The 26465-nt window shown below is 42.6% G+C and overlaps 2 protein-coding genes across 2 annotated transcripts in view; both read left to right on the top strand.

The window, feature by feature from the left end:
* LOC111977909 (kinase non-catalytic C-lobe domain-containing protein 1) overlaps positions 1–20378 on the top strand; it is a 77862-nt gene extending 57484 nt beyond the window's left edge. Inside the window, exons 28-31 of the mRNA XM_070448418.1 lie at positions 1087–1209; positions 11646–11705; positions 13745–13902; positions 16625–20378. Of these exons, the coding sequence (XP_070304519.1) occupies positions 1087–1209; positions 11646–11705; positions 13745–13902; positions 16625–16856 (573 nt within the window). The 3' untranslated portion in view covers positions 16857–20378. The remainder of the gene's footprint in view (positions 1–1086; positions 1210–11645; positions 11706–13744; positions 13903–16624) is intronic.
* Positions 20379–22366: 1988 nt separating this feature from the next.
* On the top strand, positions 22367–23904 carry LOC111977908 (homeobox protein vent1-like). Its single transcript, XM_024147632.2, has 3 exons — positions 22367–22664; positions 22791–23023; positions 23153–23904. The coding sequence occupies exons 1-3, from the start codon at positions 22367–22369 to the stop codon at positions 23435–23437; spliced, it is 816 nt and encodes a 271-aa protein (XP_024003400.2). The 3' UTR covers positions 23438–23904.
* Positions 23905–26465: the final 2561 nt, after the last annotated feature.

Here is a 26465-nt window from a genome sequence, read left to right as displayed (position 1 = left end):
ATTAAGTTTGCAAATGACACAACAGTGGTAGGCCTGATCAACGACAACGACGAGACAGCCTATAGGGAGGAGGTCAAAAGAGATGATTGTGTACTACAGGAAAAAGAGGACCGAGCACGCCCCCATTCTCATCAACGGGGCTGCAGTGGAGCAAGTTGGGAGCTTCAAGTTCTTTGGTGTCCACATCACCAACAAACTAACATGGTCCAAGCACACCAAGACAGTCGTGAAGAGGGCACGACAAAACCTATTCCCCCTCAGGAGACTAAAAAGATTTGCCATGGGCCCTCAGATCGTCAAAAGGTTCTACAGCTGCACCATCGAGAGCATCCTGACTGGTTGCATCGCTGCCTGGAATGGCAACTGCTTGGCCTCCGACCGCAAGGTGCTACAGTAGGTAGTGCGAACGACCCAGTACATCACTGGCGCCAAGCTTCCTGCCATCCAGGACCTCTATACCAGGCGGTGTCAGAGGAAGGCCCTAAAAATTGTCAAAGACTTCAGCCACCCTTGTCATATACTTTTCTCTCTGCTATTGCACTGCAAGCGGTAAAAAGGCTTCTAAACAGCTTCTACCCCCAAGCTATAAGACTCCTGAACGTCTAATCAAATGGCTACCCAGACTATTTGCATTTCCCCACCCCTGTTTACACCGCTGCTACTCTCTGTTTTTGCCATCTATGCAGAGTCACTTCAATAACTCTACCTACATTTACATACTACCTCAACTAACCAGTACTTCCCTGTATATAGTCTCGCTATTGTTTTTTTACTGCTGCTTTTTAGTTACTTGCTACTTTTTATCTTTTATTCTTGTCTGTATTTTTTTTAAACTGCATTGTTGGTTTGGGGCTCGTAAGTAAGCATTTCACTATTAAGTCTACACCTGTTGTATTCGGCACATGTGACTAATAAAATTAGATTAGAAAACACTAATATTAATTTATTTTCAAAGTCAGTCATTGTCCATTAAATCTAATTACATGATAGCCATCAGATGCACTTCTATGATGTTTTAATTGATTTCTACAATGATTTGTGTGAATGCTTGACCATACAATCTCTCGTCTTCTTTTCTTGCTGCAGATCCAAGCGGCTTTGCTCACCAAGTTTCTGTTAATTGCCAAACACTGCTATGAATCGAGAGACTTCGCCACAGCCATGCAGGTCCTTGGAGGTCTGGAGAATGTTTTTGTCAGGCAATTACCCGTAAGTCTGCATGCCTGCATCTGAAATGGCACCCTATTCCCTATATACTGTAGTGCACTACCTTTGACCAGAGTAATGTAGGGAGCACCCATGAAATAYATAACATACTCTTAGTTAGGCCCTTAAGTGAAATGTATTTTTTATGCTGCTGTTATGGGAACCAGTGGATATTTTATTCCTTTCTGAGTTAGATGAACATCAGAATTTGTGTTCAAATCAAATTTAGGAGGACGTAACAGCACCTAAAATGGGTGCTTACCTTATGAAGTGTCATAAAATGTAACAACTGAAATGATGTATTCTTGTTGTTTGTCCATGTTCTAATAATACTCTTCCTGTTCTTGTCATTTATATATTTATATCGCTTTGGTACTATTTTAACAAGTATGTGGTGAATTTTCTAAACTATTAGTACAAAACTCCAAACTGGTAACACTTGTTAAGGCGTTTGCATGCTTCTCAGTCAAAACAGTTTGGTATAGCTCGTTATGTGACATGTTATGTGATGTTATGTGACATTGTGATATTTTTGTTCTTTTTGGACTTCGGTGAGGGGTTTTTGGGCTGTTCGGGCACAAGAAGTTCGGAGCCGAAGTCTATGCCCCTTTGTCAGTGATTGGTCAACAGTAGGGATTCTTCAATAAATTATTTGTTTTAATTCAACGAGAGACTGCACCAAACATCTTAGTAAAATTGTGAGACGAAGATCTCTTCTGCAAAACCGTCAAAATTAATGACAGATATATTGAGTCATCTATTTCTTGAGATTAGTATATACTGGCTACGGCGTCTCAAAATGGACAAACAGTAATATTGCTGCTATTTTGTCGTTTTTCATGCAAAGGTCTTTTAAAGGAATATGCCAGTCTTACATTAAAAACTATTCATTGTGCGTTCATTGTGAAATATAATGAGTAGATTGGTTTAATCACCAAAACACAACTTAAATGATATCTTCTCAATTTAGTAATTTTAAAACCAGTTAATTCAATAGCAAAAAATGTAAGATACATGTTTCAAAATTGCCCCTTGAATGTAGTATGCTACCGTACTGTAAATTACAGTATATTACACTGTTTTCACATGAGGCAATATTAAATCAAATTTTATTATTCACATAGACCTTACAGTGAAATGTTTACTTATTAGCCCCTAAACAACAATGCAGTTAAAAAAAAATACGGATAAGAAAAAGAAATAAAAGAGCAATAGTAAAATAACAATAGCGAGACTATATACAGCGGGGTACCGGTACAGAATCAATGTGTGGGGGCACTGGTTAGTTGAGGTAATATGTACATGTAGGTAGAGTTATTAAAGTGAATATGACTACTTTGATTAGCTGTTCAGGAGTCTTATGGCTTTGGGGTAGAAGCTGTTTAGAAGCCTCTTGGACATAGACTTGGCGCTCTGGTACCGCTTGCCGTGCGATAGCAGAGAGAACAGTCTATGACTAGGGTGGCTGCAGTCTTTGACAATTTTTAGGGCCTTCCTCTGATACCGCCTGGCATAGAAGTCCTGGATGGCAGGAAGCTTGGCCCCAGTGATGTACTGGGCCGGTCGCACTACCCTCTGTAGTGCCTTGCGGTCGGAGGCTGAGCAGTTGCCATACCAGACAGTGATGCAACCAGTCAGGATGCTCTCGATGGTGCAACTGTAGAACCTTTTGAGGATCTGAGGACCCATGCCAAATCTTTTCAGTCTACTGAGTAGGTTTTGTCGTGCCCACTTCACGACTGTCTTGGTGTGCTTGGACCATGTTAGTTTGTTGGTGCTGTGGACACCAAGGAACTTGAAGCTCTCAACCTGCTCCTCTGCAGCCCCGTTGATGAGAATGGGGGCGTGCTCGGTCCTCTTTTTCCTGTAGTCCACAATCATCTCCTTTGACTTGYTCACGTTGAGGGAGAGTGTCACGCCCTGACCTTAGAGAGACGTTTTTATTTCTCTATTTGGTTAGGTCAGGGTGTGATTTGGGGTGGGCATTCTATGTTGTCTATTTCTTTGTTTTTGTCCGAGTATGGTTCCCAATCAGAGGCAGCTGTCTATCGTTGTCTCTGATTGGGGATCATACTTAGGCAGTCCTTTTTCCCACTTTCTGTCGTGGGATCTTGTCTTTGTTTGTTGCATGGGCTGCACTCCTAAGCTTTTCGTTCGTTGAGTTGTTTATTGTTTTTTTGGTGAAACATTTTATTAAAGAAAATGTACGCCTACCACGCTGCACCTTGGTCTTCATTTAACGACGGACGTTACAGAGAGGTTGTTGTCCTGGCACCACACGGCCAGGTCTCTGACCTCCTCCCTATAGGAAGTCTCGTCGTTGTCGGTGATCAGGTCTTCCACTGTTTTGTCATTGGCAAACTTAATGATGGTGTTGGAATCATGCCTGGCCGTGCAGTAATGAGTGAACAGGGAGTACAGGACGGGACTGAGCCTCTCCCTCAAGTGCGCCTTCCCAGTCAGGTACGTCCTGTGCCTGCTCCTCGCACTCTCCCTGAAGTGCATGTCCCCAGTCAGGTACGTCCTGTACCTCCTCCCCGCACTCGCCCTGAGGTGCGTGTCATCATCCCGGTGCCACCTGTACCGGTCCCACGCATCAGGTCTCCAGTGCACCTCCACAGTCCAGTACGTCCTGTGCCTCCTCCCCGCACTCGCCCTGTGGTGCGTGTCTCCAGCCCGGTGCCACCTGTACCGGTCCCACGCATCAGGCCTCCTGTGCGCCTCCACAGTCCAGTACGTCCTGTGCCTCCTCCCCGCACTCGCCCTGAGGTGCGTGTCATCAGCCCGGTGCCACCTGTACCGGTCCCACGCATCAGGACTCCAGTGCGCCTCCACAGTCCAGTACGTCCTGTGCCTCCACCCTGCACTCGTCCTGGGGTGCATGTCATCAGCCCGGTGCCACCAGTACCGGTCCCACGCATCAGGCCTCCAGTGCCCCTCCACAGTCCAGTACGTCTGGTGCCTGCTCCTCGCACTCGTCCTGAGGTGCGTATCACCAGCCCGGTACCACCAGTGCCGGCCCCACGCACAGAGCTTCCGGTGACAGTTCCCAGTCCAGAGCTTCCGGCGACAGTTCCCAGTCCAGAGCTTCCGGCGACAGTTCCCAGTCCAGAGCTTCCCGGCGACAGTCCCAGTCTCAGAGCTTCCGGCGACAGTGCCAGTCCGGAACCTCCAACGCGGTCCACAGTCCGGAACTCCAACGACGGTCCACGGTCCGGAACCTAACGACGGTCGCGTCCGGAACCTCCAACGACGGTCCACGGTCCGGAACCTCCTGAGACGGTCCACAGCTCCGGAACTCCTGAGATAACGGTCCACCGTCCGGAACCCTCCGGAGACTGCCACGGGTCCATGAACATTGAGACGGTCACCGGTTCCGGAACCTCTCGAGACGGTCCACTGTCCGGAACCTCCTGAAACGGTCACGGTCCGGAACCTCCTAGACGGTGACGGTCCCGGAGCTCCAGCGATGGTCTGCATTCCGGAGCCTCCAGCGCGGATTCTCAGGTCAGAGCTCCTGCGAGGGTTCCCAGTCTGGTTCCTCCGGCGACGATCCACGGTCCGGTGCCTCCGGCGACAATCCCGGTCTGGAGTCCCCGCGACGTCTACGGTCCGGTTCCTCCGGCGACGATCCACGATCCGTTTCCTCTTGGCAACGATCCACGGTCCGGAGCATCCGGCGACGCGTCCCGCCACCGGACCGCCCCCGATGGTAAGTGCCCACCCGACCCGTCCCTATTGAGTCAGGTTTTGCGGTCGGACTCCGCACCTTTGGGGTACTTGTCACACCCTGACCATAGAGAGCCTGTTTATTCTCTATGTTGGTTAGGTCGGGGTGTTGACTAGGGTGGGTCATCTAGGTAATTATATACAGTGGGGAGAACAGTATTTGACACACTGCCGATTTTGCAGGTTTTCCTACTTACAAAGCATGTAGGGTTGTAATTTTTTTATCATAGGTACACTTCAATCTGTGAGAGGCGGAATCAAAAACCAGAAAGTCACATTGTATGAGTTTTTTAGTAATTAATTGCATTTTTATTGCATGACATAAGTATTTGATACATCAGAAAAGCAGAACTTAATATTTGGTACAGAAACCTTTGTTTGCAATTACAGAGATCATACGTTTCCTGTAGTTCTTGACCAGGTTTGCACACTGCAGTTGGGATTTTGGGCCCACTCCTCCATACAGACCTTCTCCAGATCCTTCAGCTTCGGGGTGTCGCTGGGCAATACGGACTTTCAGCTCCCTCCAAAGATTTTCTATTGGGTTCAGGTCTGGAGACTGGCTAGGCCACTCCAGGACTCTGTAGATGCTTCTTACGGAGCCACTCCTTAGTTGCCCTAGCTGTGTGTTTCGGGGTCGTTGTCCATGCTGGAAGACCAGCCACAACCCATCTTCAATGCTCTTACTGAGGGAAGGAGGTTGTTGGCCAAGATCTCGCGATACATATGGCCCCATCCATTCCTCCCAATACGGTGCAGTCGTCCTGTCCCCTTTGCAGAAAAGCATCCCAAAGAACGTGTTCTCCACCTCCATGCTTCACGGTTGGGTGATGTTCTTGGGGTTGTACTCATCCTTTCTCTTCCTCCAAACACGGCGAGTGGAGTTTTGACCAAAAAGCTCTATTTTTGTCTCATCGACCACATGACTTCTCCCATTCCTCCTCTGGATCATCCAGATGGTCATTTGGCAAACTTACATTTAACATTTACATTTAAGTCATTTAGCAGACGCTCTTATCCAGAGCGATTTACAAATTGGAAAGTTCAATACATTTCATCCTGGTCCCCCGTGGGGAATGAACCCACAACCTGGCGTTGCAAGCGCCATGCTCTACAACTGAGCCCACACGTGACCAAAACTTCAGACGGGCCTGGACATGCGCTGGCTTGAGCAGGGGGACCTTGCGTGTGCTGCAGGATTTTAATCCATGACGGCGTAGTGTGTTACTAATGGTTTTTCTTGGACTGTGGTCCCAGCTCTCTTCAGGTCATTGACCAGGTCCTCGCGTGTAGTTCTGGGCTGATCCCTCACCTTCCTCATGATCATTGATGCCCCACGAGGTGAGATCTTGCATGGAGCCCCAGACGAGGGTGATTGACCGTCATCTTGAACTTCTCCATTTTCTAATAATTGCGCCAAACGTTGTTGCCTTCTCACCAAGCTGCTTGCCTATTGTCCTGTAGCCCATCCAGCCTTGTGCGTCTACAATTTTATCCTAGATGTCCTTACACAGCTCTCTGGTCTTGGCCATTGTGGAGAGGTTGGAGTCTGTTTGATTGAGTGTGTGGACAGGTGTCTTTTATACAGGTAACGAGTTCAAACAGGTGCAGTTAACACAGGTAATGAGGGGAGAACAGGAGGGCTTCTTAAAGAAAAACTAACAGGTCTGTGAGAGCCGGAAATCTTACTGGTTGGTAGGTGATCAAATACTTATGTCATGCAATAAAATGCAAATTAATTACTTAAACATCATACAATGTGATTTTCTGGGTTTTTGTTTTAGATTCAGTCTCTCACAGTTGAAGTGTACCTATGATAAAAAATTACAGACCTCGACAAGCTTTGTAAGTAGGAAAACCTGCAAAATCGGCAGTGTATCAAATACTTGTTCTCCCCACTGTATCTATGTTGGCCTGGTATGAATCCCAATCAGAGGCAGCTGTTTATCATTGTCTCTGATTGGGGATCATATTTTGACAGCCATTTGTGCTTTGTGGGATCTTGTCTAGTTATAGTTGCCTTTGAGCACTACTCTGAGCTTCACGTTTCGTTTGTTCGCTTTATTGTTTTTGTTATTTGAGTTTTCTCTTCCTAATATAAAGGATGGAAACATACCACGCTGCATTTTGGTCCACTCCTTATGACGATCGTGACACATTCTGTCTCCCATTAAAACTTTTTTAACCTTTGATGAAAGGGACAAGAATGTAGTCAAGACGACTAGCTTGAGTAAGTCTCCTCCATGTATATCTCACTAGGTCGGGGCTTTTTAGTCTCCAAATATCCACTATTTGTAATGTGTCAATAATATTTGTGATTTCCTTAAGGGCACGGTGATGATAGTTTGTAGAGTGATTATCTTTACGGTCCATTAAGGTACTTAACACTGTGTTATAGTCTCCTACCATAATGATTTGATAATTTGTTGCCTGTAAGTTTAATAAATTGGTGTAAATATTTTTGAAGAAGTATGGATCATCCTGATTTGGACCATATAGATTAATGAGCCTAATCTCTTTTTCGTCCACTTTCATATTCAAAAAGATCCACCTTCCTTGCGAATCATTCCTGACTATTTGCACATTCAGATCAACATTTTTGTTAATTAATATCATTATACCTTTTGAGTTCCTTTGTCCATGACAGAAAATGATTTCACCACCCCATTCCTTTTTCCACGCAACTTCATCTAAGGATGTAGAGTGAGTTTCCTGTATACAGTATATGTTATATTCCTTTTCTTTTAGCCACGTAAAGACTGATCTTCTTTTTTTTTTACCTTCTAAACCGTTACAATTATAACTGGCTATACTTATTTCACCCCTTACCATTACTAGATACTATTCTCAGTCTAAATTGACCATAAATAGTGCCTGTAGGTATAGGTATACTGCCATCAGAGGTATTATGACGGTCAAAATTTGAGCTTTCAAATGTCTGATATTTAGAATTCAACAAATAGGTTCTAGCAATAATTGTTTTATTCCCTTGCCTGTTTGCCTGTGAGCCAGTGCCACAGATGTTAGCAAATTGAGACAAGGTATTATGTGTGTAGTAGGTTGATGTGTATGATACTGGATGTGATTTAGTGAGAGTTTGTACGATGTCTGTATAAGAGTAAGACTATAATGTGTGCTGTCCAAATTAGAGGTCGACCGATTATGATTTTTCAACGCCGATACCGATTATTGGAGGAACAAAAAAAGCCGATACTGATTAATCGGCCGATTTTTAAAATGTATTTCTTATAATGACAATTATAACAATACTCAATGAACACTAATTTAAACTTATATAATATAATAATATATAATATATATATAATATAATATAATACATCAATAAAATCAATTTAGCCTCAAATAAATAACGAAACATGTTCAATTTGGTTTAAATAATGCAAAAACAAAGTGTTGGAGAAGAAAGTAAAAGTGCAATATGTGCCATGTAAGAAAGCTAACGTTTAAGTTCCTTGCTCAGAACATGAGAACATATGAAAGCTGGTGATTCCTTTTAACATGAGTCTTCAATATTCCCAGGTAAGAAGTTTTAGGTTGTAGTTATTARAGGAATTATAGGACTATTTCTCTCTATACGATTTGTATTTCATATACCTTTGACTATTGGATGTTCTRATAGGCACTTTAGTATTGCCAGTGTAACAGTATAGCTTCCGTCCCTCTCCTCGCTCCTACCTGGGCTCGAACCAGGAACACATCTACAACAGCCACCCTCGAAGCAACGTTACCCATGCAGAGCAAGGGGAACAACTACTCCAAGTCTCAGAGCGAGTGACGTTTGAAACGCTATTAGCGCGCACCCCGCTAACTAGCTAGCCATTTCACATCGGTTACACCAGRCTAATCTCGGGAGTTGATAGGCTTGAATTCATAAACAGCAGAGTTGCTGGCAAAACGCACHAAAGTGCTGTTTGAATGAATGCTTACGAGCCTGCTGGTGCCCACCATCACTCAGTCAGACTGCTCTATCAAATCATAGACTTAATTATAACATAATAACACACAGAAATACGAYCCTTAGGTCATTAATATGGTCTAATCCGGAAACTATCATCTCGAAAACAAAACATTTATTATTTCAGTGAAATACGGAACCGTTCCGTATTTTATCTAACGGGTGGCATCCATCAGTCTAAATATTCCTGTTACATTGCACAACCTTCAATGTTATGTCATAATTACTTAAAATTCTGGCAAATTAGTTCGCAATGAGCCAGGCGGCCCAAACTGTTGCATATATCCTGACTCTGCGTGCAATGAACGCAAGAGAAGTGACACAATTTCACCTGGTTAATATTGCCTGCTAACCTGGATTTCTTTTAGCTAAATAGGTTTAAAAATATATACTTCTGTGTATTGATTTTAAGAAAGGCATTGATGTTTATGGTTAGGTACACGTTGGAGCAACGACAGTCCTTTTTCGCGAATGCGCACTGCATCGATTATATGCAACGCAGGACACGCTAGATAAACTAGTAATATCTTCAACCATATGTAGTTATAACGATTGATTGATTGTTTTTTATAGATAAGTTTAATGCTAGCTAGCAACTTACCTTCTACTGCATTCGCGTAACAGGCGGGCTCCTCGTGAGGCAGGCGGTTAGAGCGTTGTACTAGTTAACCGTAAGGTTGCAAGATTGAATCCCTGAGCTGACAAGGTAGAAATCTGTCGTTCTGCCCCTGAACAAGGCAGTTAACCCACCGTTCCTAGGCCGTCATTGAAAATAAGAATGTGTTCTTAACTGACTTGCCTAATTAAATAAAGGTGTAAAAAAAAWAAAAAATCGGCGTCCAAAATTACCAATTTCCGATTGTTATGAAAACTTGAAATCGGCCCTAATTAATCGGCCATACCGATGAATCGGTCGACCTCTAGTCCAAATAAATAATAACTCTGCCAATTTGCGTGGTTGAGTGTCTTTGTGTGTAATATGTAGTGCGTATAGGCTTAATATTCATGATGATAATTGTATCCATATCGTATCACCGTCAAAGTTGCATCATAATTACATTATTGAAAAAACACATCCCAGCATTTCCATAGCAATTGACGTTTCACATGATCATGAAAGAGGCCTTGCATTACTTTAGAGACGGCTTCACTACAGTACAAATGCATTCCGTACAATATGTTATTATTCCCCAATGCCCCTATTCTGATATCTTCCCCTTGCTTGTTGTAAACATATATAAACGTGTAGACAAATGCATAAAAAAGATAGACAAACAAGAAACATTAAATTAGAAAACATTTCTCGACAATAGAGGGAGAGAAGAGAGAGAGTGAGAGAATATAGCGAGATTAGGTGTGTGTGTGTATGTATAAATCCATATGTGTAAGCGAGCATGTAATTGAGTACGTGTGTGTTCATATCCACTTCATAGTGTTCAGATATTTTTACAGTTCCCATACTTTCTTAACCTGAAGTCCTTGTAGAATTTAGTACAGCCATGGTGTTATGGAGCTGTCTCGGAATACAGTAGCTGTCCATCTATAAAGGGTTTGTCCACAATGTGAAAGACACGCTTACCCTTCTCCCTCTGTTGCCTCTGTACCGGATACAGTCTCTTACGACATTTGTTTATCTCCCTTGGAAATTGGTCATTGAGACCGAATTTGGTCCCTTTTAGTTCCGTTCCCCTGCTTTTGATCAGCTACTTTTGTTGATAGTGTTCAAATTTTGCCATGATCAGTTGGGGACCCTTGGTCTTGTCGCTCTGAGCTCCAAGTCTGTGTACTCAGTGGAAAGCCACCTTGTTTACAGTCTCTATAGGAAGTTTCAAGGCAGATTGCATGAATTCTCTGATCACGCCCTCTGGATTATTGGATGCGTCCTCAGGAATCTTAGAAAAAAATAGATTTTCACCCATGCTACGACTTTGTATGTCTAGTAGCAACTCCTTCATCAACCTGCTTTCCCTGAGTAGACAATCCATGTTGGAATCCATGTTGGAATGTTATTTTTTTTGTTCTCTCCTTGGAGCGTGAGAATTTCACTCTGGCTAAACTCCAAACTCCCCCTCAGCCCTGCTACCTCCTCACACAACTTTTCCAGTGTTGCATGTATTCCAGCCAGAGCACTAGCCTCTACTTCAACGGTAAGTAAATCGTCCGTGTCTGTAGATGAATRTGTTTTTCTTTTTTGGGGGGGTTAAAGTTATTTTGTGAGGTAGTCGGATCTTTCCATGATGGAATATGTTGTTCCTCCATAGCGTAAAGCTATTGGTACTCGTCGATTTCCCTCAGGATCTCCTTAGTATCCAGTTTGGCTCTTTACTGCAACCAGTTGTTTTACGAAAAGATAACAATGAGTCTTTTCCAGGACGACGACAGGTGTCTGTAGTACAGCCAGCTAGCACTCGCGGGATCCACGCAAAAATACGTTTGGTATTTTTACATAAATTGTTATGCCTGTATTGATGTTAAAAACCCAATAATGTTGTGGGTCCATCATAACAAAAACATGAACACCACACAAGGGTTAAAAATGTGCTTAGAGTTTAGAAACAACTGCATTTTTGATCTGTTTTGAGTTGTGTACTAAGAGCTGTGAAAATGTACRGCGTGCTTGTGAAAGCTGCACCAAAGTGATACAAAAAAACTCTTAACGGGAGTAAAGCTTCCGTAAGCGTGAGACAGATGTATTGGTTCTTGCTAAATTAAACACCTCCTCTCTTGCCGATAGGCTTGGAAACATCTGTCTACCAAGGTGTGTGAGGTCCTAGAGGAGCTGCGAGCCGTGCAGGTAAGGTGTGTGTGTGTGTGAGTGCCTTCTGCTGTACCAGAGACATGTGTGGGGCTTCAGGCAAATATGCCAAAAGAAAAACACCTTCAAGCAGCACATCTGTGTGTGAAATTCTGTGACACACTCACATCTGTCCAGCATTTTGTTATATGCTTTTTTTTATTATGCTACCAGGCATCACACCGTATTCTCTTTTGAGAACGGCTGGAGGCTATATACAGTTGAAGTCGGAAGTTAACATACACTTAGGTTGGAGTCATTAAAACTCGTTTTTCAACCACTCCATAAATTTCTTGTTCACAAACTATAGTTTTGGCAAGTCGGTTAGGACATCTACTTTGTGCATGACTCAAGTCATTTTTCCAACAATTGTTTACAGACAGATTATTTCACTTATAATTCACTTATAAGTTTACATACACTAAGTTGACTGTGCCTTTAAACAGCTTGGAAAATTCCAGAAAATGATGTCATTGCTTTAGAAGACTCTGAGAGGCTAATTGACATCATTTCAGTCAGTTGGAGGTGTACCTGTGGATGTATTTCAAGGCCTACCTTCAAACTGTGCCTCTTTGCTTGACATCATGGGAAAATCTAAAGAAATCAGCCAAGACCTCAGAAACTTAAATTGTAGACCTCCACAAGTCTGGTTCATCATTGGGAGCAATTTCCAAACGCCTGAAGGTACCACATTCATCTGTACAAACAATAGTACGCAAGTATAAATACCATGGGACCACGCAGCCGTCATAACGCTCAGAAAGGAGATGCGTTCGGTCTCCTAGAGATGAACATACTTTGGTGTGAAAAGTGCAAATCAATCCCAGAACAACAGCAAAGGACCTTGTGAAGATGCTGGAGGAAACAGGTACAAAAGTATCTATATCCACAGTAAAACGAGTCCTATATCAACATAACCTGAAAGGCCGCTCAGCAAGGAAGAAGCCACTGCTCCAACACCGCCATAAAAAAGCCAGAGAACGGTTTGCAACTGCACATGGGGACAAAGATTGTACTTTTTGGAGAAATGTCCTCTGGTCTTGATGAAACAAAAATAGAGCTGTTTGGCCATAATGACCATCGTTATGTTTGGAGGAAAAAGAGGGACGCTTGCAAGCCGAAGAACACCATCCCAACCGTGAAGCACGGGGGTGGCAGCATCATGTTGTGGGGGTGCTTTGTTGCAGGAGGGACTGGTGCACTTCACAAAATAGATGGCACCATGAGGGAGATCAATTATGTGGATGATCAATTATGTGGATATATTGAAGAAAACATCTCAACATCAGTCAGGAAGTTAAAGCTTGGTCGCAAATGGGTCTTCCAAATGGACAATGACCCCAAGCATACTTCCAAAGTTGTGGCAAAATGCTTAAGGACAACAAAGTCAAGGTATTGGAGTGGCCATCACAAAGTCCTGGACCTCAATCCTATAGAAAATGTGTGGGCAGAACTGAAAAAGCGAGCAAGGAGGCATACAAACCTGACTCAGTTACACCAGCTCTGTCAGGAGGAATGGGCCAAAATTCACCCAACTCATTGTGGGAAGCTTGTGGAAGGAAGGCTACCCGAAACGTTTGACCCAAGTTAAACAATTTAAAGGCAATGCTACCAAATACGAATTGAGTGTATGTAAACTTCTGACCCACTGGGAATGTGTTGAAAGAAATAAAAGCTGAAATAAATAATTCTCTCAACTATTATTCTGACATTTCACATTCTTAAAATAAAGTGGTGATCCTAACTGACCTAAAACAGGGAATTTTTACTCGGATTAAATGTCAGGAATTCTGGTGTATGTAAACTTCCGACTTCAACTGTAGAACCAAACTTGATGCAATATATTCTCAAAGAACACACATGCCGACTTTGCAAAGATGAGGAAAAGTAATTTGCCAACCTTCATAGCTTGTTTTTTCATGAAAAGTTCAAGATGTTATAAATCAAGGGAAGAGTAAGACATCTCTCTATCTCTCCCCCACTTTCTCTTTCTATCCCTCTTTTTTTTAATCTCTCACCTCTCCCTCCCTCTTTGTCAGGTCTTTCTGAAGAGTGATAACCTGTGTCTGATGGGAGGGGATCATGTGAGGAGGAGACCCACCCTCCCTGCTGCCCACATCCTGGCCATGCACATCCAGCAGCTGGAGATAGGAGCCTTCACTCTGACCAGCGGTGCCTATAAGTGGCCAAAACTTAGGTGAATGAGCGTAATGCAACATCTCAGGGCCAGTTTTCTGTAAAGAGATTAGGTCTAGTCCTAGAGTCAAAAGGATATTCTATGGAGAATCTGAATGGAGAATTGTACGTGGTTTAAGTCCAGGACTAGGCTTATTCAGAGTTCGCGGAAACCAGCACATAAAGTCCTGGGCCTGTATTCACAAACCATCTCAGAGTAGGAGTGGTATTCTAGTATAAATTTAGTCTTTTAGATCATAATGAATAATATCAAAAAAATTGACTTACACTATATATTCAAAAGTATGTGGACACCCTTTCAAATGAGTGGATTTGGCTATTTCAGCCACACCCYTTGCTGACAGGTGTATAAAATCGAGCACACCGCCATGCAATCTCCATTGACAAACATTGGCAGTAGAATGGTCTTACTGGTGAGCTCAGTGARTTTCAATGTGGCACRGTCATAGGATGCCACCTTTCCAACAAGTCAGTCAGTTCGTAAAATTTCTGCACTGCTAGAGCTGTCRCGGTCAACTGTAAGTGGAAACGTATAGGAGCAACAATGGCTCAGCCGCGAAGTGGTAGGCTACACACGCTTACAGAACGGGACCACCGAGTGCTGAAGCACGTAGAGCGTAAAAATTGTCTGTCCTTGGTTYCAACACTCACTACCGAGTTCCAAACTGCCTCTGGAAGCAACGTCAGCACAATAATTGTTCGTCGGGTGCTTCATGAAATGGGTTTCCGTGGCCGAGCAGCCGCACACAAGACTTCGGTTGGAGTGGTGTAAAGCTTGCCGCCATTGGACTCTGGAGCGGTGGGAACACGTTCTCTGGAGTGGTGAATCACGCTTCACCGTCTGGCAGTCCACCGTACAAATCTGGGTTTGACGGATGCCTGGAGAATGTTAGCTGCCCCAATGCATAGCACTATGGTGGAGGAGGAAAAATTGGTCTGGGGGTGTTTTTCATTGTTCGGGCTAGCCCCCTTAGTTCTTAACTCTACAGCATACATTCTAGACAATTCTGAGCTTCCAACTTTGTGACAACAGACAACAGGAAAGGGCCTTAGCCCTTTCCTGTTTCAGCAATGCTATGCCCCAGTGCACAAAGCAAGATCCATACAGAAATGGTTTGTCAAGATCAGTGTGGAAGAACTTAACTGACCTGCACAGAGCCCTGACCTCAACCCCATTGAACACTGTTGGGATGAATTAGAACACCGACTGCGAGCCAGCCCTATTCACCCAATCAGTGCCCGACCTCACTTTTATTTATTTTGTATTTATTTATCTAGGTAAGTCAGTTAAGAACAAATTCTTATTTTTTACATTTATTTAACTAGGCAAGTCAGTTAAGATATTTTTTATTATTTTTTATGACGGCCTAGGAACAGTGCCTTGTTCAGGGGCAGAACAACAGATTTTTACCATGTCAGCTCAGGGATTTGATCTTGCAACCTTTCGMTTACTAGTCCAACGCTCTAACCACTAGGCCACCTGCCGCCACTTTTTTACAATGACACTGTGCCAATTTTGCGGCTGGTTGTGATCCAGCCTGGAATCAAACCAGGGTCTGTAGTGACGCCTCTAGCACTGAGATGCATTGCCTTAGACCGCTGCGCCACTCGGGAGCCTTAATGCTCTTGTGGCTGAATGGAAGCAAGTCCCCATAGAAATGCTCCAACATCTAGTGGAAAGCCTTCCCAGAAGAGTGGAGGCTGTTATAGCAGCCAGAAGAGTGGAMGCTGTTATAGCAGCAAAGGGGGGACCAACTCCATATTAATGCCCATGATTTTGGAATGAGATGTTGAACGAGCAAGTGTCCACATACTMTTGGTCATGTAGTGTATATAGCTCTTTTCAATGAACCAAAGTCAATTATATGGACAGAGAGAACCTGATCCTAGATCAGCACTCCTACTCTGAGATGCGTTGTGATCTGGGTCTGGAAAATCGTATAGCCTATACTAGGCCTATACACTCATCCAACTACTGGCCTATAGCATTCATTTGCACTTATCTGCAAGTGAGATTAATGAATCTATTCTGGTCGCCTTTTGCAATGACATGGATATCATCCTGACACTCATTCGTTAATGTTGTAAACTTGATATTAACTTTCTCCCTTGATGTAATGAAGTGGGCCAAGTTGCCACCAAACGAGATTCCCTGTGTCCTTCTACCCACTCAAATATGGCGGACAGATGCTGGGTTCACCGAAAGTTGTGGCAGACGGTAATGACACAGCTGCTCATTCCATGGCAGTCGTGTAGGATTTGGGTTCCTCTACTAAAGCTAGCACACAGCCAGATGGTGTATCGGGATGGTGTGTGATTTTGGGAGATGTGGCACGCCAGGTGTTCTGAGATGCATTGATGTTGACAGATGCTGGGGTCATAAAGGGTCATGGTGAGAGGCAGCGTCACAGCTGGTTATGACAGACCCTAGGTTCCCCCACTATTGTGGAAATCAGGTCACTTATTGTACTGTATATGATGCAAGTGTTTAGTAACGTGGTGCCAAATTATGAGTATGTTCCTGCCGCAGATTAACAATAGCAAACTCCTATTTCTCCTTTTCACTCTCTCTGTCTTGTCCTCCAACTCCATGGTGGCGGCAACTTCAATCTCTGCTTTTGTCCTAATTTMATGTACTTTCTTGTCTCCCTTCTTTACCGCTCTATCTGCTCTCCCCCCTATATCTTTATCTCTCTCCTGCTCTCTCCTTCCTCACTCTCCAGGACCATAGCGAAGGTGGTGAGTCAGGTGCATGCGTTCCAGGAGACAGTGTACTCCTTCACTCCTGACCTGGAGCTGCAGGCCTACGTAAGACTACGCATCGCCCACCTCAGCGGCTGTGACATCCCCTTGCTGGCTGCAGACAACGAGGCCAACTTCCACCACACCCCCACTGAACGACACACCCGCAGGATCCAGGACACACTAAAGAGGGTGAAGGCCACCTTCCAATGAACTACAGCCTTGCCTGATCTAGGATCAGATTTGCCTTTTGGATCATAATGAATATGAGGATATGGACAGAGGGGACCTGGTCCTAGATCAGTACTCATAATGCTTTATGAAATTGGGCCCTGGTCAGACAACTACTCAACAGACCCCAAACCCCCCATGCCCCACTGAGTTACTTTGGTAGCAGAGACTGGGTGGGTGTCTCTATTTATTGGTAATAACTTTGATTAGACATTATGAGGACGGTCTTATTTGAACACAATGACAGAGCCACATGAAGGCATTCAAGGTGGTTCATTTTGACTTCACTCTGATTTTATACAGTGAGCAGTCCAGCTCAATCCCCCACATTGCACCCCATGGCATGACAACCCACTGCACACCTCTAACTCCTTGATTATCTCCAAAGTAGAGTACAAAGTCATCTGAAAAATATAATTGTTTCTTTTGATATTAGAGTGAGAAGAGGAGAAAACAGTATTGGACTTTTTAAGGGGAAGAACGATTGGTTCTGTTTGTTGGTTCTGTTGGTCTGACAGATATGCTTTTTTACCTGTGAAAATGTTCAACAACAAACAGAATGATTTTGAATATTTCACAACAACATTTCACAACATCTTTATCTAGCACTGGTGGAGGCATATGGATCACATTTCTCTCTCATGTACACCATTTTGATTGCTAGTCTCTAAGACAACATAATAATGATAATGTTTCATAAAGAGATGACATCATGTCTTTAATTCACTGAGCGTTATGTATTATAGCTCAATTAGATTTGAAAAGTGAGATATTACCATTTTCAATTCTCCAGAGCACCATCTGAATGCATTGCCAATAGCTACTTGACATGATAATTACAGTATTTCAAGATACTAAAATTGGATTAAACTCATGATGTAATTTGCTATTACGGCTAAATCAGGGATGGGCAAACTGGAGGGTCGCGTGCTGCACCCCTTTTGTAGTCCCGGGGATCAATTTCTAAATATATATACAGTACCAGTCAAACATTTGGACACACCAACTCATTCAAGGGTTTTTCTTTATTTTACTATTTTCTACATTGTAGAATAACAGTGAAGACATCAAAACTATGAAATAACACATATAGAATCAAGCAGTAACCAAAAAAGTGTTAAACAAATCAAAATATATTTTAGATTTTAGATTCTTCAAAGAAGCCACCCTTTACCTTGATGACAGCATTGCACACACTTGGCATTCTCTCAACCAGCTTCACCTGGAACTCTTTTCCAACAGTCTTGAAGGAGTTCCCACATATGCTGAGCTCTTGTTGGCTGCTTTTCCTTCACTCTGCAGTCCAACTCAACCCAAACCATCTCAATTGGGTTGAGGTTGGGTGATTGTGGAGGCCAGGTTAAAAGCACAAGTTGCTATTATCTGATGATAGCACAACAGTAAACAAAGAGAGTGTAGCATATTTCAACACTGCAGGCACGACACAAAACACAGAAATAAAATATAAATCATGCCTTACCTTTGACAAGATTCTTTTGTTGGCCCTCCAATATGTCCCATAAACATCACAAATGGTCCTTTTGTTCGATTAATTCCGTCCATATATATCCAAATTGTCCATTTATTTGGCGCGGTTGATCCAGAAAAAAACAGCTTGTAATTTGCGCAAAGTCACTACAAAATATCTCAAAAATTACCTCTAAACTTTGCCAAAACATTTCAAACTACTTTTGTAATACAACTTAAGGTATTTGTAAACGTTAATAATCGATCAAATTGAAGACGGGTCTATCTGTTTTCAATACAGGAGATCAACAAACTAACGCTACTTTTCTAGTCTTGCGCAACTCTCAAACAGTACACATGACGTTACACTGTTTCCAGGTGGCCTTACTTCTTCATTGCACAAAGGAATAACCTCAACCTATTTCCAAAGAGTGGTGACATCCAGTGGAAGCGGTAGGAACTGAAAACAGGGTGATTAGAAATCCAGTATTCCAATGAAACCTCATTGAACAGACAGTGACTTAAAAAAAAAAGAAATTAATGGTTAGTCCTCGGGGTTTTGCCTGCTACATAAGTTCTGTTATACTTACAGACATGATTCAAACAGTTTTAGAAACTTCAGAGTGTTTTCTATCCAAATATACTAATAATATGCATATCTTATATTCTGGGTATGAGTAGAAGGAAGTTGAAATTGGGCACGCTATTTATCCAATAGTGAATTTTCTGCCCCCTATCCTAGAGAAGTTTTAAGTAATGATGGACTGCCGTTTCTCTTTGCTTATTTGAGCTGTTCTTTCCATAATATGGACTTGGTATTTTACCAAATAGGGCTCTCTTCTATATACCACCCGTACCTTGTCACAACACAACTGATTGGCTCAAACTTATTAAGAAGGAAAGAAATTCCACAAATGACCTTTTAACAAGGCACACCTTGTTAATTGGAATACATTCCAGGTGACACCTCATGAAGCTTCTTGAGAGAATGCCAAGAATGTGCAAAGCTGTTATCAAGGCAAAGGTTGGCTACTTTGAAGAGTCTTAAATATAAAGTATATTTTGATTTGTTTACTACTTTTTTGGTTACTACATGATTCCATATGTGTTCTTTCATAGTTTGATGTCTTCACTATTATTCTACAATGTAGAAAATAGTAAAAATAAAGAAAAACCCTGGAATACTGTATATGTTGGAACTCAATCGGGGTCTCTGCTTACTGTTGCGAGGTAGGATAGTAGAATAGATAAGTTCAATTTCAAAAATTGGTTGTGCATCAGCAGTTTTTCTCAGTCACTGACAGTCACTCAATTAACCCATGTCAGCCGCCAAAATATTTTATTGGTAAATTAGTCGAGTGGCCAGCTATTGATTTTTGAATTCACTCTAACTCAAATATATTAAAAACTGCAAACATTTCTCTCCACCCTATAGCAAAACGTGTAGAAGACAGCTAAAGACAGCTCCGACTACTTGTGTGGGTATGGATGTGGGTGCTCAAGCCACTGAGGCCCCTCATGAGTTCAGATTATTTGTGGCCCCCACCCCCATCAAAGTTGCCCATCCCTGGACTAAATCAATACAAATGCCTGAATAGTTGCTGTAGTTTTTCTAAAACGAACTGTGTTCATGTTGGAATGAAACTACAGTATAAGCTACAAACTGCTGCATAGGCACGCTTGCAAAGATGACATTTGTGTGATTTGTAAACAAATTGAAATGAATTGTCTGAAACATCAAAGATTACAAGGTAGCTTACGTTGAATTTTTAAAATCCTTGACATTGTGCAAGGAGGCATGCATTTGTAACTACTGCACTTACTTAATTACCATATAGGTTAAATACATCATTTTAAATGGCAATTAATATAACTTAATAAGATGTCAATGTGTTAAATATGTTCGTATGATTATGCCTATTTGTTGTATTTTTCCACATATGTTCATATATTTTCTGACGTAAACATTTTTTTCACGATGTTATATCAATAATCAACCAAGGACAAGGATGTGGCCTACCATGCTCAAAATGTGTAGCAAACTCAATCTATTAAAATTATGTATTGTAGAAGTGTTGTACTTATATTGTTGTATGCATTTATAGAAATACAGCATTATAAATATACCTGATCACTGAAGATCAGAGAGGAGAGCTTAACACAGTGGCAGACTCACTGTGCGCGTGTGTTGGTGTGTGAAAGTTGGGGTTCCGAATTGTCTCGGACTATAAATAGGGCCTTGCCATAGAGGCGAGGAAATGCTCTGTATGGAGGGGACTTCCCCCGGCGGCATCCCGTGAGGACCAGACGGCTTCCATTGTTATCTGACGGGACCAGGGCGCATCTTCAAAGCACACGAGATAAAGGGTCGTAATTGGGAGGCCAAGCCTTCACACGAACAGTCAGATCATCGACAAAGGAGACATTCAACATATCCTTATCTGCATTGTCATAGCTAAGTGATCCTTTTAGGGTTATTGTCCGACAGCTGCTGGGGGAATTCCATCTGAGGAGGCTGAAACACTTGAAAGGTTTCAGAGAAAGGAGAAAGGACACCCGGCAACATTGGCCTGGTTGGATCATTTGGGTTGACCAACTTTCTTCAACGTCCCATTTCCTGATTTCTTGGGCACATTCTTTTTCCAGAACATGCCATTTTGGATAGGCCTATTTGGGGATGCTTTACTCAGTAGTATGCATCACCAAAAATGTAGCAATTATAGCCGTTTTTCAGACTTATTTACAGCTTGCGCTCCACGATTTACATTTCAACTGGCAGACAATGGTGTTGCTGCTGTAATACCTTTGATCTGTAATGTTTCAACTGACTGCGCCAAATGCTGGTTGTTGGGCCAGTGTCGCCAACAACCAGCAAGTAAGTCTTAAACCATAAGAGCAGTGCTGTACTTGCCTTTATTTTACATTTGATTTTAGTGTCGGGGAAAGGGCTGACATTTAGGAAGGCATTATGCAGATGATCAGACTCCCATACAATAAGGTTATACAAGTTTGGCAATGTTGATTATTATATCCGAACGGTCAACTATAATAAAATAGTATTCCCTTCCAATCCTAAATCAGAGGTAAATAGAGGCTACAGACAGTCATTGCCTGGAAATTAAGTTTAGGCCAATTTTCACAAGGAACACTCTTGGAAAAAATGGTTCCAAAAGGGTTATTTGGCTGTCCCCATAGGAGAACCCTATTTGGTTCAAAGTAGAACCCTTTTTGTTTCCAGGTAGAACCCCCTGTGAAAGGGGTTCTACATGGTACACAAAGTTTTTTTTCCTGGAAACAAAATGGTTCTACCTTGAACCAAAAGGTTTCTTCAAAGGGTTCTCCTATTGGCACAGCCTAAGAACCGTTTTAGGTTCTAGGTGGCACCTTTTTTTCCTAAGAGTGTACAGATCTAGACACTGACATGTTGCAGCATGATGTTGCAAGTTTAGTCATATTTAGGTTTCTGTTTTAGTAGGTCTGTGGCAAACGCCTGTTATCTTGATTAGAACGTGGTTTTAATTGGTCTGCTGTTTTCAGTGTGATCTTCTTCGCTATGGAATAGGCTACAATTTAAACGTCAAGTCGTTGTAGGCCTATATGCCTCTACATATCATAACCTAAGAACTCTGAAGCAGAGGTGGACTCTCAATGTGACGTTTCTGTATATTTTCAGCTGGGGTGAACAAATGTAACCCATCTGGGCAAAAACTGGTTGAATCAACYTTGTTTTACTAGTTGATTTCACAGTAGTTGACTACTCAACCAAACGTAAATCAAAACTAGTCGTTGAACTGACGTCTTCGCCCAGTGAGATGAGCTCTACTGGTTCTCACAGACTTGGTGGCGCCAGACTTTCACACACTCACAGTATGTGAAGACTTCAATAAGYACCCATTAGGACCTAATCATTGGGAATCGATCAGGTGTTAATGCGCTTTTGCAAATGCAAATCTTGGAGAGGGCCAGGTCTATATATGGCCATCTCACAATATTCTCTGACCATCCTCGGATAGTTTGCTGAGCTCATGGAAGCAAACATATTCAATAACTTCACTGTAGACTGGTTGGCGAAGAGCCATCACGACACCATCAAGAAAGAAGGACCTGTGGACACTGGACCTGTGGATACTATGCTAACCCACTTCAAACCCCATGTCCCTTGCATGGTCCAGCCTCGACCGCCAACCTCTTATAACAAGGTCTACCTCCAGCCAAAGCCAAAGATCACAAGGTTTGAATTCACGAATTCCACTGAAAAACCCACAAATCTGGAATCCAGATTGAGCTCACCTCTGCATCCGTCGAGCTGCTCTTCCCCAAATCGTGTTAAATGTAGGCTACTATACTTTAACATTTATATTAATATTACATGTAAAAACGTGGTGTTGCAACACATTTAAATCGTGTTTTTTATTGAAGAYCATTTTATTGACTGATATTTTTTCACAGTTTCAGAAAACAGTGAGTACTACTCGGGGTATGATAGTGAGGCTGCCTCCTCGGAATGCCCCTCGGTGGAAGAGGGGAGCGAGGAAGATAGAGACGGAGCCCAACGACGTGTACGTACTAGGTTCACACCGTCGCAGATTGAAAAGATGGAGAAGATATTCAACAAGCACAAATATCCAGATGCTGGAAATAGAGTCAAAATGGCACTGATGTTAAACCTCTCTGAAACTCAGGTAAGACTAGAATACAAAACTCAATGTAATTTATGRACATTATACATTGTGCTGTAGGACTATTTAATTTGATTATACTAGTGCTGGTTTGGTTCTAAGGGTTTTTATGTTATGTGTTTTGTGTTTCAGGTGAGAACTTCGTTTCAGAACAGGAGGATGAAACAGAAACGGGAAGTCCAAGACTTGCGCGCTGAGTACCTRGCTCCCGCCCAGTCTCTGAGGATATTCCAGCCCATAAGCCCATTTCAGTACCACGGCTTCGGGGGYCAGCACCTATCATACACCGCTGCCAACCACGGGATGTACCTGCACATGGTGCAACAGTTCCCCCAGCAACAGATGGTTTCTTATCAGCACCCCCACCCAATGATGTCCAACACACATTTCTACTATAGACTATATACTACAGACTGAACTTTCGACTCAAACACTTACAAATCCAAAGTGCAATACAGTTTTTATCTTGGGTGGGATGTTTGTAAATAATTTGTTTAAAGATGTGCTGAGATTAAAGTCTATTTTATCATTCAAGTATATCTTATATCACAACCTTTCTTTTCTATTTAGTATCATTCGTATGTAATGTTACAAAACTGCATAACAACTTCCAGCTGAACAATTAGCTTWTGCACACAAATGTTGTGGTTTAGATGTAACCTATTGTTTGTCAGTATGTACATCGGCAATCTTCTCTGTAAGGGCATGTGCATAGCGTCATTTAATTCTGATAAGTGTAAGATAAATCAAACCCAAATCAACGTTTATTGTTCCCATACACAGGTTTGCAGATGTTAACTCAGGTGCAGCTCCAACAGTGCAGTAATAGGCTACACAGCAGTACAAAATAATACACGTATAATCCAAAAAGTAAAAAGAAAGAAATGAAGACATTTCAGAAGCAATCCAATTAACAACACAAATAGCACTATAACAGTAATCCAAATGCAATCTATGCGTAGCTACACCGGATGAACTTACACATGATATACTAAGAATGATATGTACAGCAGTAGATATATGAATTCAAACCAAATCCAAATGTATTGGTCACATGCCGCCCAATACAAAAGTGAAATGCTTACTTATGAGCCCATTTCCAACAATGCAGAGTTAAAAAGTAACAAAAAAAAGCGAAATAAAAAAGGAAATAGTAACACAAGAAAATAACAGTAACGAGGCTATATACAATGAGTACCAGTGCCAAGTCGACATTGCAGGGGTAGGAGGTAGTTCAGGTAATTGAGGTAATATTGTATGTACATGTTGGTAGGGGTAAAAATTACTAGGCAATCAGGATATAATAATAAACAAGTAGCCGTAGCATATGTTTAGAGTGTGTGTGTGTGTGGCATCAATATGCATGTGTGAGTGTGTATTGTGTGTTTGAGCGTATGTAGTGTATGTTGGAGTGCCAGTGTAGTATGTGTGAGTGTGTGGGTAGAGTCTAGTGAGTGTGCATAGAGCCAGTGCAAGAGCGATTAGAGTGAGCTATGTCAACAATCCCGTATATAAATACATATGCTGTGTGTACAAAACAGTTGAACTAAAATACAATGTAAAGTAGTAGAAATACACTGAACAAATATATCAATGCAACATGTAAAGTGTTGGTCCCATGTTTCATGAGCTGAAATAAAAGATCCCAGAAATGTTCCATACACAGAAYAATATAATTTCTCTKAAATTTTGTGCACAAATTTGTTTACATCTCTGTTAGTGATCATTTGCCAAGATAATCCAGCCACCWGACAGGTGTGGCATATAAAGAAGCTGATTAAAKAGTCATGATCATTACACAGGTGCACCTTGTGTTGGGGATAATAAAAGGCCCCTCTAAAATGTGCAGTTTTGTCACACAACACAATGCCAAATCCTTCAAATTTTGAAGGAGTGTGCAATTGGCATGCTGACTGCAGGAATGTCTACCAGAGCTGTTTCCAGACAATTTAATGTTAATTTGTCTACCATAAGCCGCCGTCGTTTTAGAGAATTTGGCAGTACATCCAAGCGGCCTCACAACCGCAGACCATGTGTAACCACACCACATCCGGCTTCTTCACCTACGGGATCGTGTAAGACCAGCCACCTGGACAGTTGATGAAACTGGGTTTGCACAACTGAAACATTTCCGCAGAAACCGTTTCAGGGAAAGCTGCATGCTCAACAGGTTCTTAACCTAAATGCAGTTTGGCGTTGTAACCGACTTCAGTGGGCAAATGCGCACCTTCGATGGCCACTAGCACGCTATAGAAGTGTGCTCTTCACAGATGTATCCCGGTTTCAACTGTACCGGGCAGGTGGCAGACAGCGTGTATGGCGTCGTGTGGGAGAGCGGTTTGCTGATGTCAATGTTGTGAATGGACTACCCCCTGGCTGTGCTGCTGCTCCAGTTTCAACTGTTCTGCCTGCGGCTATGGAACCCTGACCTGTTCACCGGACGTGCTACCTGTCCCAGACCTGCTGTTTTCAACTCTCTAGAGACAGCAGGAGCGGTAGAGATACTCTCAATGATCGGCTATGAAAAGCCAACTGATATTTACTCCTGAGGTGCTGACCTGTTGCACCCTCGACAACTACTGTGATTATTATTATTTGACCATGCTGGTCATTTATGAACATTTGAACATCTTGGCCATGTTCTGTTATAATCTCCACCCGGCACAGCCAGAAGAGGACTGGCCATCCCTCARAGCCTGGTTCCTCTCTAGGTTTCTTCCTAGGTTTTGGCCTTTCTAGGGAGTTTTTCCTAGCCACCGTGCTTCTACACCTGCATTGCTTGCTGTTTTGGGTTTTAGGCTGGGTTTCTGTACAGCACTTTGAGATATCAGCTGATGTAATATATATAAATACATTTGATATGATTTGATTTTGGTGGCGGTGGGGTTATGGTATGGGCAGACATAAGCTATGGACAACGAACACAATTGCATTTTATTGATGGCAATTTGAATGCACAGAGATACCGTGACGAGATCCTGAGGTCCATTGTCATGCCATTCATCCGCCATCATCACTTTATGATAATGTACGGCCCCATGTCACAAGGATCTGTTCACAATTCCTGAAAATGTCCCAGTTCTTCCATGGCCTGCATACTCACCAGACATGTCACCCATTGAGCATGTTTGGGATGCTCTGGATCGATGTGTATGACAGCGTGTTCCAGATCCCGCAAATATCCAGCAATTTGCTCCACAGCCATTGAAGAGGAGTGGGACAACATTCCACAAGCCACATTTAACAGCCTGACGAATTCTATGGAAGGAGATGTGTCGCGCTGCATGAGACAAATGGTGGTCACACCAGATACCGACTGGTTTTCTGATCCACGCCCCTACCTTTGTTTTAAGGTATCAGTTGCATATCTGTACTCCCAGTCATGTGACCTTGACTTAATTCCCTCATYACTCCACCACCTTTAGACATGGAGGATCCATGAATA

The sequence above is a fragment of the Salvelinus sp. IW2-2015 genome, linkage group LG18 (assembly GCF_002910315.2).
Source record: "Salvelinus sp. IW2-2015 linkage group LG18, ASM291031v2, whole genome shotgun sequence".
NCBI lineage: Eukaryota > Metazoa > Chordata > Actinopteri > Salmoniformes > Salmonidae > Salvelinus > Salvelinus sp. IW2-2015.
Note: the sequence above shows the minus strand (reverse complement) of the source record. Positions and strands in the feature narration are given on the sequence as shown.